General features: G+C 37.8%; 1 protein-coding gene across 2 annotated transcripts; it reads left to right on the top strand.

The window, feature by feature from the left end:
* The first annotated feature begins 2,954 nt into the window (after positions 1–2,954).
* Positions 2,955–14,015, top strand: LOC136254024 (E3 ubiquitin-protein ligase TRIM71-like). Of its 2 annotated transcripts, XM_066046664.1 has the most exons (3): positions 2,955–4,384; positions 13,039–13,471; positions 13,518–13,730. In XM_066046664.1, the coding sequence occupies exons 1-3, from the start codon at positions 2,973–2,975 to the stop codon at positions 13,584–13,586; spliced, it is 1,914 nt and encodes a 637-aa protein (XP_065902736.1). In that variant the 5' UTR covers positions 2,955–2,972; the 3' UTR covers positions 13,587–13,730. The 2 variants fall into 2 exon arrangements, with proteins under 2 accessions (XP_065902736.1, XP_065902735.1); XM_066046663.1 differs by having other exon boundaries at positions 13,039–14,015.

The raw sequence follows: 14,015 nt of genomic DNA, 5'->3' as shown, positions 1-14,015 counted from the left end.
ATAATACATGTAAAGGACTTTTCTTTTTTAAAATTTAAAGTTTTAGTAGTAATCAAAGTGATTTTGTCCCTTTCAAGCACCTAATTATACAGAAAATTCTTAAAGAATAATTCGTTAATTCGTTCGTTAATTTGAAGAATATTTGAATACCTAAAATTTAATATTCGTTTCACCCCTAGTTTTGGGACATCTGGTAACTTGCTACTTTGTGAGGCCCTGATAGGTTGTGTACATGTACGTAAATAAGCGATACAATTAGGTATATATAGTAACATTTAATAGACTTAATAGTATAGTATCCTCTACATGCTATAGATAAAAATGGAGAGAGACTCTTTATGAAACAAAATATCTTCGCAGAAGAGTACTAATCCTGACCCTCAAACTGTTAAAATGCTACATTGTGCTACCTCCATTTCATGTTACCAGAACATCTGAACTTGGGGTGAACGTAGTGTACAGTCTCTGAGTAAAAAAAGCTGTTTTCATGGCAAATTTTGTACTAAAATCTAGTTGTTATTTTTAAAACTTATTACATTATGTGTAAAATTGAATATAGGAAGATGATTTGAAAGATACAGTGCCTTGCTTACAGTTAGATGTCAAAGCCTAGATATGTTTTTAAGGCTAAACCTTAAAATAATGAAGCAAGCATTCACACCTGAAACAATAGCCATTATGATGCAACACAGCAATTACCAGGATTAACGGAATGATAGTGCAGGTAGTATAATTTCTACGACAAAAGCACACCACAAGCATTTTTGTTTCATTTTAGCTTTGATCTGCCTGTCATACAATTTTACACATGGGAAACAGCTATAGTTCACAAAGTATATATCCACCCATAACTTAGTAATGGATACACGTACACCAACATACCGACAAACATTACCAGTGGGCTGTAGCAGGTAAGGCTGATTCTGACTGGAAGTGAACTAGTTCAGGAATACTATCATACTAAACAATGACCAATCATTAATGTACACATCTGACCATACAAACACACATACACTAACCTCTTTAGACTTTTGAGCAACCAGAGGCCTACAAAACACAAATGTGAATTAAAGAAAGTGCGTACAGTACATTACATAGACACTACAATATTTTACAACTAACTCATGCAGTGATACACATCAAGTTAAAAGTCGACAAATTGCTAATAGTTGGCAAATAAAACCATTGAGAAATAATATCGCGCTCATAACTACGGACAGTATCTATGGCGACTAACTAGCGCAAGCGAAACATGGATGATTTTTCGAGCTCGTTACGTCACATTGGGAATTTGTACAGAGACGTCACGTGAGTTACTTCCGTTTCCAATCCCGTTGTAAAGTTTAGTATATCTATGATATACCATACATAGCTTGCAGACAGTGAGTCCTTTGAACATATAGTATCACTGCTTATGCTCAATACAACACATTACAACACTTTGGATGAGATCACAATGATAATCAAAAGTGAGGATTAACACAACAACATTCACTCACTTAAGACATCTCCCATCAATGTAAGCATTATTGACAGCTTGTATTGCTTTACTGGAATCTTCACTATGGTAGAATGGTATGTATGCCCCCAGGCTGTTTCCCTACACAAAACAACAACATTCCATAGGGACTGTCAAACACAATCACACACACACTATCTATACATACACACCTATAACATCTTTACCATATACATGTATGTACATAGCCTAACCTGAGAACAGGTATGCCCTCTGTCCTTAGGCCTGGGCAGTTCAGATTATATTTCAGACACAGCCCTCATGCCTGTGTTACAACTATTACTTAAGCTGATCCACTTATAGCAGCAACTTGATGGCACTACTAAGGATGAACCCAAAAGAAATGACAGGTTTTGTATACAAGGTTTTGTCATCACAATAAGTAACAATTAAACCTTTAGATATGAATACTTTGAAATATACACAACTTGAAATGCAGCAATCTGATTGGAACTGCCAACATTAAAGGATCATTAAACCTTTTGTACAATGTTTCAGCATACTAGGGTCAACTAACAAATTGCCTACATGATACTACCATATACTGCACACACTCAGGTGAGCAAACAAACACATTGTGTTACTTGTTAACACATTCAGTATAAACCACAAACTTTCCCAGTTCATGAATAATTGGGATTAGTGTGGTATACCAAATGTAAACAAGACACTATGCACAACTAACTGTAATAAGCAATGTATCTGTATTTCCAAAATTGACAACATGTGCATGACCAAAAATATGTGATGGATACAATAGAAACAGTGGTTGTGTTAAGCAGTCTGTTTTGTGTACGTGGCTTTCAACACAAGTGAAAGGAAACATGTGAATAATGTCTAAATGTATAGTGGCTTACCCAAAGAACAGCCTTGAAATAAGATTTGCTTCTCTCCTGGGATCTTTAGCTGGTGTTTCATACTCGCAATGATCAGTTATCATTGAAGTATTCCTCACGTCAACCGACTCAACGTTTCCAATCTCCGTCCACCGAGTCGACGTGATCATCCCGAATCATCTTACTATATTAAAAGGAATCAAGCTCGGAATCAAGACAGGAGCATGTTCACAGCACAGCCACATGTCCATAGTGGGATAATTTGAATATTTGAATTTGGTTTTCAATTCGGCATAGTCTAACCGTTCTTCCATATAGGAGGAAACTACATAACACTTACAGATAGATGATGCCCGTTGATCTCGCCAGTGATTGTTTCTTCGAAGGGAGTGCCATTAGGGCCGGAGGAAAAAAAATGTTTCTTCTTCGATTGCACACGGCTGCAGAGAGAATGGGTCCCAACCAAGGTTCCAAGCCCAAGCACGAGCCCAAGCATGTACTCAGTTTTAAGCCAGAGGTTTTAAGCATAGTATCTGTGGTTTTACGCACAGGCGCAAAATATGCCTATACTAGCGCTTGTCGCTAAGCAACATGCCCGAACGTTTCGCGCGCGAAACATGGTGAATAACTGGGAAAAGGTTAAAGAAGAGCTGACTTGTGCAATTTGTCAAGATCTCCTGAATGACCCCAAGATACTCCCTTGTCTTCATTCGTTTTGTACTGGCTGCCTTAAAGAATGGTTGGGACGATTGCCCCACTTGGAGGCTTCAAAACGTGAGCTCGAGTGTCCACTGTGTAGAGGAAAGGTTGCGCTATCCACTCCACGTGCTGTAGAAGAGTTACCATCGCATTTTACAGCCGTTCGTCTGGTGGAGATCGTGCGTCTACAAGAACAAGCAAGCAGTAAGAAGGTCACGCCCATCTGCCAGAGTTGTGAAGATGGAGAAGTGGCAACGTCGTCGTGCAGCGAGTGTGCTATATTCTTGTGTGATTTTTGTGAAAAAGCACATCGAAAAATGAAAACCTTTAGCGGGCACAAAATCCGCTCACTGGATGAGCTGAGGAAAGGCAGTGCTACTGATATTCCATCCATCTTACCAGAAAAGGTTGAGATATGTCCCGTCCACCCTACCAAACCACTAGAGTTGTACTGCAGGTGCGAAGAAGTGTTGATCTGTCGAGACTGCATCATCAAGAAACACAAGGACCATGACTATGATGTGATCTCTGATGTTTTTGATGGTGAGAAGAAGATACTAAAGGAAGCTCTTCCTGGTATCCAGCAACTAATAGATGAAGTAGAAGGAGCCATCAATGGAGTAAAAAGCAAAAGACAAGATGTGAAGAACAGGAAAGAAGAAAACTTTCACAGGTTGGATGATGCCTTTTGTACCCTTCATGCTGCCGTAGATGAACGAAAGAGACAGTTACAACAACAGATCACACAGGATACAAAGGGAAAGGATAAAGGCTTAGCAGTACAGGAAGATGAACTGTGTTTCTTATTAAGCCAGTTGAAGAGTTGCTGGAGTTTCATCGATGACAAACTACAACGAGGTATTAGCAAAGATGTGTTGGCTATGAAGAAGTCGATGTTGGAGCGAAGAGATAAACTGAAAGAAATGAAGAGCAACACAAATCTAAATCCAACAGTTTGTGAGCAAGAGAAGATACAATTTTATGGCAGTCATCAAGTGAAGAAATGGTTATCTTGTTTAGGAATGTTTACACCTATTGATATACAAAAGTGCACCGTAAGTGACATGAAATGCTTGTTTCCTTTTAAGAAGAATTGTACGACCACCTTTTCTGCTAAAGCTAATGACTCACATGGTCAAGGGGTACCAAATGTTGCAGATTGTATGAAGGTTGAAGTTCACTACCGTGGTAAACCTCACCTTACTGAACTAGCTACAATCAAAGATACTGGACGTGGTCACTATGAAGTCTCATATACTCCCAGGGTTTGTGGAATCCACACCTTGTCTGTACTAGTAGCAGGAGAACCAATCCCAGGAAGTCCATTTAAGTAAGTTAATGTACAAATCTGTGACCTCACGTATTGGCACATTTTAAAACTTTTAACCAGGTGCTTGCCTACAGCCAGTCGCAGGCAAGCTATGAGTCTTCCTGCTTTCCTAATAAAGTGTGTGTGTGTGTGTGTGTGTGTGTGTGTGTGTGTACTTATCTGTGTATGTACTTATCTGTGTATGTACCTGTGTTTGTCCATATACACAGGCTTTAGCAAACCATTACGTGGTGAAAGGCTAAATGAAGCCTGCTTTAGCCTCCACATAGGTATAGTATGCTTTGCTCTGAGGTGGTTTCTTTCCGCTGGTGTGAAATTGGGATACAGCAACTCTACACAGTCTTTGTCAATAACCATCTTATTGTGCTTGACAAGTGTTTAATTGCCTCATAGGGCATCCGAAATAGTGTAGATATCTATTTTTGATACCATCTCCACAGGTGTAGCAACCCGGGGGCAAGGGGAGCTGGAGCCCCCTTATGATTTGCTGATTATAAATTCAAAAAAGATGGAGGTACTCTAATAAAGCAGTCACAATATTCAGAAAAGCAATGTAGCAAACTATGAAGTTATGATTCACTTGTGAATAAGGATTTATGTGCTTTATCAGTGATACAATTGATATTGTTTAGTGGAGGGCAGCCATTCTTAGCAGGTGTCTAAAAATATCTTGTTATGCCTATGATCTTAACCCTTGCAAAAATAGACTTTATATGTTTCACGAAACTGTTGAATTCATCTTTATACTTCTGGAATAACAATCAACTATTAGATAGGTAAATTCCTAAGTTCAAAGAGTTTTACAACAATATTTTCCCAAGGATGACTGGGCAATGATGCATGAATCAGATGCTCTCTGTTTTAGTTGTTGTTTTCTAACAGACAAGACATGATTGCACAAATTCTCAATTTCCCTAAGAAGGTGAGACATGCATCCTACAGTGTTGGATACTCTGGTGACCATGGTGGTTCTCTTTGGGTCAGGTGAAATTCCATGCTTGTCTATCACATTATCTAAAAAGGTTATGTAACAATGGTAAAAGCAGTATTTGTTTAAAGTACTAGACTGATAAGTTGTGAGATATCACGTGTGGTTTCACTTAAGCCAAATTTTGCATTTAAAATTGTGTAATGGATTTGTGGTTAATGTAAATAACAACTATATAATTGAATTCCTAATTGTACTATGTATAGCAAGTAATTTAATAATATATTTTTATGGGCTTATATTGTATGGTTTATAAGTTAGAGCAGTCGGTTAGAGCTTCTACAAATTAGCTAGTGAGTGAGTTACACTGTTAATGATTTTCTGTTTTTCACTATACATACCACGTGTATTTTTACTACCACACATATTTCCCATTACTAAAACATTATTAATGAAATACTGAGCATGTACACTTCAGTTTTTCAAGATAGCCATACAGTAGCTACTGTACCTTGTGCATTGTAGCCAAGAAAATTGTGTAGTAAACTCTATGAAAATTAACATTTGCAAAATTTTAACCTCAAGTGGGACTAGACTCAAGGATGACTAGTATATATGTAGCCACATCTAAAGTGGACCAGAATCATGTGGTTGCAAGTGTGGTTGTTACTTGAGAAGAATACCAAGTTATATAATAGTTAGACACCAAGACCAATTAGGGAACAAGTGATTTAGTAACCCTGATGACCCAAGCTGTAGCATCCCGAGCGCAGCAAGGGCACTACTAAGAGTTACTAAATTGCTTAGTTCCCGTGGTGTAGACTATGGTTTTAAAGTACGTACCTTTATAACCAGAGCATGAGTGTGGCGTGAAAGAGCAATGAAGAACAGTGGAATGGTTATTCATTAAGTCCTTACAGTACCCACTAAAATAATTATTTGACCGGTAACCAAAGTAACGGCTAGAGCTATAGTACATATGCCATTTAGTCTACTATTTGTCCAGAATTATTTGCGGAACACGGAGAAGAGTATTACAGTATTATCAAGTACTGCAGTGTGCCTTTGATGTTATAATTATTTATCATGTGCAAAATTGCTTGAGAACAGGTTACTAAGTGAACATGTGTAGGTGACTAAGTGAGCATGTCAGATAACTAAGTGATTTGGTAAACCTGTAAATGAGCCATACCATAGTCTAAATGTATGTAGAGTCATCCCTTAGGTAACTTCCAGTTGTGCAGAGAATAGAAGCATGAAAATAAGCCTACCAGCTCATTATATTGTGCCAGCACTATTATATGGATAATGGTAATGACCCACCCTCCCACACTTTACATTTGGAATTTTACAGAAAATCACCAAATAGTGGCCTAAACTAGTGCATTTAAAAAGTTTTTAAAATTGTAGCTGGTGCTCCCTATTGATTTTCTGATTTTAAGATTGAAATACTCTAATAGAACAGTCACTGCACAATAAAATATTCTTTATAGAGTAGTCACACATAGCTGACTTGAGAGTAGGGCTGCACCGATTCTAGTATCGGTATCAGGCCGATACTGCTGTTTTCATGAAGTATCGGAATGGGCCATTATATTGCTGCAGATACCAATTCCTATCACGTGCGAGAATAAAATAACGTTCGTTTGTACTTGCTTATTTTACTAGCACAGTGGACGCCTAAAAGCATTAAGTATAACACTAATATCTACCAGTAAGACTACTGATCTATGCTGAAACCTACGTGTGAAAACGCTTTACTGAGAAAAAGATCAATATACTCTAATAAAACAGTCAATAACTCTAATAGAACAATCAGGTAGAAGTGACTGTTTCAGTATTAGAATAGTCTGTGTTTTTGTAAGCACCATTATGATATTATCTACACTTCTCCAGAAGAATACTGAAATATCCACTGGTATGCATTTCAGTGACTTCCTTCTTTGTAAATCTTGATTGGCTACTTCATTATAAACATGAACCATACTGAAAATGTGTACAAGAATACCATGAAATGCACTATATAATAAATGTGTGCACTATGAAGCAGCTACTTTAAGGTACTTGGTATTGGTACTTGTACTTGCAGATACTTCCCAGCTGAGTACTTGGTATTTGAAGTATCGGTTAAAAGTGGAATCGGTGCAGCCCTACTTGAGAGGTGTGTAGATTGTATGGCAATTATCGGTATCTCTGTCGGTGAAAATTTACTGCTAGGTATCAGTATCAGCAAGGGTATACAATAGAAGCCAAGAGTGTCAAATGGTATATTAGCCCGTGATTAATGATTGCGTAAAGTAACACGGATACTTCAGTAATTGTTTTTTTACATGAAATAGTAATTTGAAATGTGTACATGACAACAGGTGTTTCCTTGCCAGTTTTCCATGTTATTCAACCAAGTATTCAACAGTTATTGTACAAGGAAAGTAGTAAGGACCCAAGATAATTAAAACAATGGATACACAAACAAGCGTGTTGTCATGCCTTCAGGGATCCACTTGGCAGTGCCAGAACTTAACCAATTCCCAGTAATGCTATCATGTTTTTGCTTTGTTTAGTGGCCAAATACAGCAACCCTTCAAGGCAAATTGGCAATATAACGAACAATTACTGAAATATCCATGTTACTTTATGCAATCATTAATCACGGGGTAATACACCCATTCGATACTCTTGGTTACTATTATATACTCTTAATATCAGGCAGGTAGGTATACCAAGTTGTACATATATAGAGCCATCCAAGTTAGCTAACTGCCAGTTATGCAGAGAATAGAAGTAGATACGAAAATGAGCTTACTAGCTAGCTATATTGTACCAGCACTATGGTTAATGGGTAATGGTAATGACACACCTGTCCACACTCTACATTTGGAATTTTCTGATGAAAAACAGAAAATCACTGCATAGTGACCTAAACTAGTGTAATTAAACAGTTGCTTAAATTGAAGTAGCTGGAGCTCCCTCTAGTCCTTTTCATTTAACTAACCAAAATATGTCATTAGTAGTAATTACTTCCTTCACTTTTCCGGAGTGCGATATTGTTAACCACAACTCGTGGTTCCCATTGACTCCTGTACAAAATACATTTTTAAAAGGCTGAAACTTTCTCATACTATCATATATACATCAAAGCTGCTTTAGATGTTAGATGTGGTCTTCCTCTCTCAGGAAAACTTTGTCTCGTTGCATTACAACAACCTGTCTGGAGTTACAGAACTGAGTTGTACAAATAGCTGTTCATGTACTTAAGGCCACTCCAAATAAATTCTCTGTTTCCCATCCACTGCCTGCATCTATAGCCTACTGTCAGCTCTAAATATTCCATTATTCCATAATCTTCCATTATTTTCCAGTTATTCTTCCATACTAACAGGCTCAGTAAAAGCCATCTTGAAACAGTGTCAGCTCACATGTCAGCAGTGTTATCAACTTAGCACAAACTTAATGTTTGTGTTATTTTTGCGACTTAAAAAGGAAGGAACAAGCTTATTATTCATACTGCATGCTTTTATGCAGCTTTTTATGGCTGTGCCAGGCAAATAATGGCTTGAAGAACTGCTAATCTTATAATGAAATAATGGAAATGGACCGCCTGCCCGCATGCAAATGTGCTTGAGTCCAGGATGGGAAACAGAATTTATTTGGAGTGGCCTAATTGCTTCGTTTAGCACTCTACTTAACAAAACCACTGGTGATAATTCTAGTGCTAATGATAGTTCACCACCATTCTCACCACTAGCAGTAATTCAAGCTAAGGATAGGGACAACAGAAAATAGTGGTCTTATAGTGATGACATACCTGGAACAATGGCGGTTGATCGGTGTACTGTTCCCAAACTTTGATGGTAGTTTTAGTATAGAGAAACCAGCGTACTAGAGAGGCTAAAGAAATTTAAAATAGCTGGCAGTGACACTAGGAATCTATGCACTGCTGAGAATTTATCTAATGCTATTGTAGCTCTTGGATAGCTTGCTGTTGATCTAGGCTACATCACTGGGCTACCTGTATACAGTACTCTCCTTTCATGCTGTTTCAGTGAACGATACAGGACTAGCATTCACGTAACATGGCATGGCAACAAAGCCAAGACAGCTTTAACTTGATAATCCCACTAATTACTCACAAATTAGAACAAAAAGTAATAATCCACCACTTGCCAATGCTTACCCATTAATACGAAATGGACCTTATCCGCAATGACATCATAATTGACAAAATGACCGTGTTTGGTGTGGGCACTTTGTATGTAATCACTAAAATGAGCTTTGTTTGCAGATTTCATGACATGGAACTACTGAATAATAAGGTGAGAGGCTATTTAGTTAACATGATTTGGCGATGCAAAATAGTCCCACCAGACGAAACCGTACTTACGTTTTGGTATTGACACAAAACCATGCACATTTGTCTTGTGAGTATGTATGCCTCACCTTGCCCCTTGCTGCAGTATGTAAATATTAACAGCAAACTGCCATCTCTCCCAATACCCTCTGTACAAAAGTGTCCACACTATTGGCCGCCATTTTGTGCTTTGACGTCATTGTGAAAAGGTCCATTATTAGCGATATATACAGCAGCTACACTGCTACAACATCAATAATAGTCATTGAAGGCAACATCACATTCTGAAAGCCACGTCATAAACCAATTATGTAGACCTATTTTTTTAAGATTGAAATACTCTAATAGAACAGTCAGCCATTCTACTACAGCAGTCAGTGAAAACTATTGCCCTCAGAATTAACTTTGGAAGGATAAAATTCCTATGGAGCATGCCACCAGTCCACCAGAGGGATTGTGCTCCTTGTGTCTTGAATACTACTGTACTTAGCTTGGAGCAGAGCCTCACTATCTAAAAGTGTCTTGCTATGCGTATGGCCACTACATAGCTATGTTGTAATCATTCTTATATATTTTATAATTTTTAATTGCACTAGTTGTAGAGTATCACAATCACAAACAACAGCTACAAATTAAGATCACTAGGAGACTGGGTGTCTACGTCTACAGTATGAGATAATTCTCACACTCAATAATGACTGCTCATGTTAAACACAAACAAGAAAAAGTTATCCCTATAAACTGGTTGTGCATGGGGAATTCTTATTGTGAACAGTGTTACAGCAGTGGTGGAGGAAGTATTTAATGTGAGGGGGGTTGACCAGAGTATGCAGTGGGGGTCTGGAGGGCAAAGCCATAGCCATTTTAGCTTTCACAATGTCTCAAAAATTCACCAGAATTAATTTATAGGCACAATTTGAAGCGTTTCAACTAAACAAGTTTTTGTAGTCAATTTGCAGTTAATAAAAAATCTCTTTTGACAGATTTTAGCTGTCGGCTACAGAGTTGATGAACATACATTACCTGTATGTAGTGTAATAGGCAGTAAAAATAGCCTGGAAACACTTAGCACAGTGGTAAAATGCCAAAGTAAGAGATCAATGATTTGAGTCCCACTGTAGGCATCTTTTAGGAACACATTTTTATGAAGTGCCTGCTCTATTAGGATATTTGAGCATTTTATTAGAGTATAATGATCTTTAACATGGTTTCAGTCCCACTCCAAGAAGGATCGTTTCAGCGAGATATCATTCTGAGGAGGGTTAAACCCCCTCAGCAGACTGAGGGAGGCTTCAACCCCCTAACCTCCCTTTTCCACTGCCCATATGTTACAGTACAGTCCACTTACAATCTAATACACACACAAGGCAGTTTATGTGCCACCACACAATTTTTCTGTATGGATAAAGCGATGAACATGTGTAGGTACTCATAAGGCTGTGTGTGAGTACACAAAACTCTGTGTTCCAGAGAATTCCATGGCCACACATGGGCTATTCCTCCATGAATGTGTCTTGGTATGAATGTTAAGCTTGTGATACATTACTCTAGTAAAGAACTATGTTAGTTACTCATGCACAGTTAAGTTATTATTGCTAAATTTTTTTCAGTGTGGGATATACAACAGGATGGGAAGCAGCTGATACAATGTCTTGGCCAATGTAGCTCTCAATTGTTTATAATATTGTACTACATTAGTACTGTATCCTACCACTTAGCTACTGAGGTTGAGGTTTGCTCATGTTAAAGGTCATAGTTCACATACAATGGATAACTACTGTAGTTATGTACAGTAACTATTCAGGGGTGGATCAGGGGGGGGGGGGGGGGGGGGGGGGCTTTGGGGGAGTATTATAATGAAATTTTGTCTTAGCATAATTATAGATCACTAATAATACAAATACTCATAAAACCACCTTATAAACATCTTTCCAAGGTATTATCAGTGGATTTATGCTAAAGTTTATGCAACAAGGACCCGGATCAACGTTGGAGGTGTACAAGATCGAGATACTCTAATAGAGCAGTCAGCTAACTACTCTAATAGAACATTCACAGGAAACATGTAGTTGCATGGTTCTGTTATGGAATTTTTCCTAATCTGCCTGCACCTATACATACAATGAAGTGCATTGGTCTGTTTAAAGGGCTTCATTCACCTACTTGTGTAGTTAATATGTATGGCAATACTTAATTCAGGTACACAATTTCCATTGAAAATGCTCTCAGATTCAATCTTGTATTGTTCAAATTTCAAAATTTTCCACTTTTAACATTATTATTCTAATTCAGTGTTGTGCAATTGTGAGAGGGGTGCATCATGTACTTGGCTGTCTGCACCTACCCAAACTTTTCCATTAACAAAATGCTTCAGAGAGCCATACCTATAACCTAAAGGTAGTATATAAAATATCTACAGGCAGAAAATAATTGTTATGTATTTTGTGTGGAAATGTCTCCAAATTGCAGTATTTTAGCATCTATTTTTCAAAACTTTCCTGGGGGGGGGGGGGGGGGGGGATGCCCCCAGACCCTCCTAGTTCCAGCATGCTGGGAAGTGTGCTTTGTACACCTCTACCCAAGAGATTAGTACCTTGAGTTAGCCCCCCCCCCCCCCCCTTTTATAAATCCTAGATCCGCCCCTGCTATTAGGCCATACCAACAACTGACTAGATACTTACCAGCAACCTGCAGCTACATCAATGCCTCAACATTACAACTGCATGCCATACAGTGCTGCAAATGTATACAAAATTGCCATGTTGCAAGCACAGCATGGTTGTGTGGCACTTGCTGCGTACATGTTTGCATGTCACATGCACGGAAAATGTGAAGTTGTAGTGGACTGTACTGTAGATATAAAAAGTGTTAAAACAACACCTGTGAGATACTGTAATAATGCTAAGGAGAGAGACATATCATTTATTATGCTACTTTGTAATACAATTGTGGGCTATCACTAAATATTTACAGACTGTAGGTTCCCAAGGTACTATAGTTTGTTCACACCAAATAGTTTCTGTGGCAGATAGTTTCAAAAGGAATATTGATTTGTAATTTCTAATTATATTTGCAAGACCTGCTATTCATCAAGATTAAATGATACATTTTTGGCATGTTCAAGAGTTTAGTGGTGATAGCCACTGTGAAGTTACTAACAATAGTGTCAGAATTTCAGTGAACAGCAAACACTATAGTCCAATGATAAATGTATTGTTAGAATTTTGTTTCTTGTGTAGTAAGTATGAACTGCTGACAAGAGAGCTCACAAAAATTTATGCTTTTGTGAACTATGAAATAGAATTTTTTAAATCTTTCAGTTGTAAAATAGCATTGAGGTAGCCTTAATGTTGACTAAATTATTGTGTATTGTTTTAGAGTGACAACAACATTGAGAGACTACACTAAAATTAAAGTTCAAAATTGTCAACTGATCACACAATATGGAAGGAAGAAGTTTCAGTGTCCTTGGGATATTACCACCACCACTAATGATGATGCTGTTGTGGTAGACTATGACAATAAAGATGTAGTGATACTAAATAAAGATATGAAGTTGATCAGATCATTTGGTCAAGGAAGTGAAGATAGTAAACTGAACAATCCTCTAGGTATAGCTGTAGGTCACAATGTAATAGCAGTTAGTGAGTATGATGATCATGTGGTGAAGAAGTTTACTCTACAAGGAGACTACCTATCAAAGTTTGGCTCCCGTGGCAGTGGAGATGGCCAATTCAATAGTCCTCAAGGACTAACATTTAATAGTAAAGGTTTACTATATGTGGTGGACTGTAATAACGAAAGAATTCAGGTATTTGATAACAATAATAGATATTTATTCAAATTTGGCTCCAAAGGATCTAATCCAGGACAGTTTCAGTATCCATGTTATATTGCCCTGGACAGCAGTGACCAAGTGTATGTGACTGACTGGAGTAGTAGTGGGGGAATAATTGTGTTTAGTGAAGATGGTCACTTTATTAAGAAGATCAATTGTAACAATCCATTAGCCATTTGTCTTACTCCTGATGATTATATAATAACTAATGATGATGACACCCTCACAGTGTTCAGCCCCACCCACCAGTTGATTACTAAGTTTGGAACATATGGAAGTCAAAGAGGACAATTCAATAACATCCTTGGTATAGCAGTCAACAGTGTTGGTACTATCTTTGTTACAGAGGAGGACAATCATCGTCTTCAAGTTATTACCACTTGACATTATTATCAGTTGTGACCCAATTGTAAGTATTGTTTTGTATATGTACAACTTCTACACACAAACCTGTAATAGTATTACCGTGTAATGTAGTCTAATTTTCTGTAGTTTTGTATTTTGCTTTAATATCAAA

This window comes from Dysidea avara, chromosome 4 (genome assembly GCF_963678975.1).
Source record: "Dysidea avara chromosome 4, odDysAvar1.4, whole genome shotgun sequence".
NCBI classification, from domain to species: Eukaryota; Metazoa; Porifera; class Demospongiae; order Dictyoceratida; family Dysideidae; genus Dysidea; species Dysidea avara.
The sequence above is the reverse complement of the archived record's forward strand: the minus strand, read 5'-3'. Positions and strand labels throughout refer to the sequence as shown.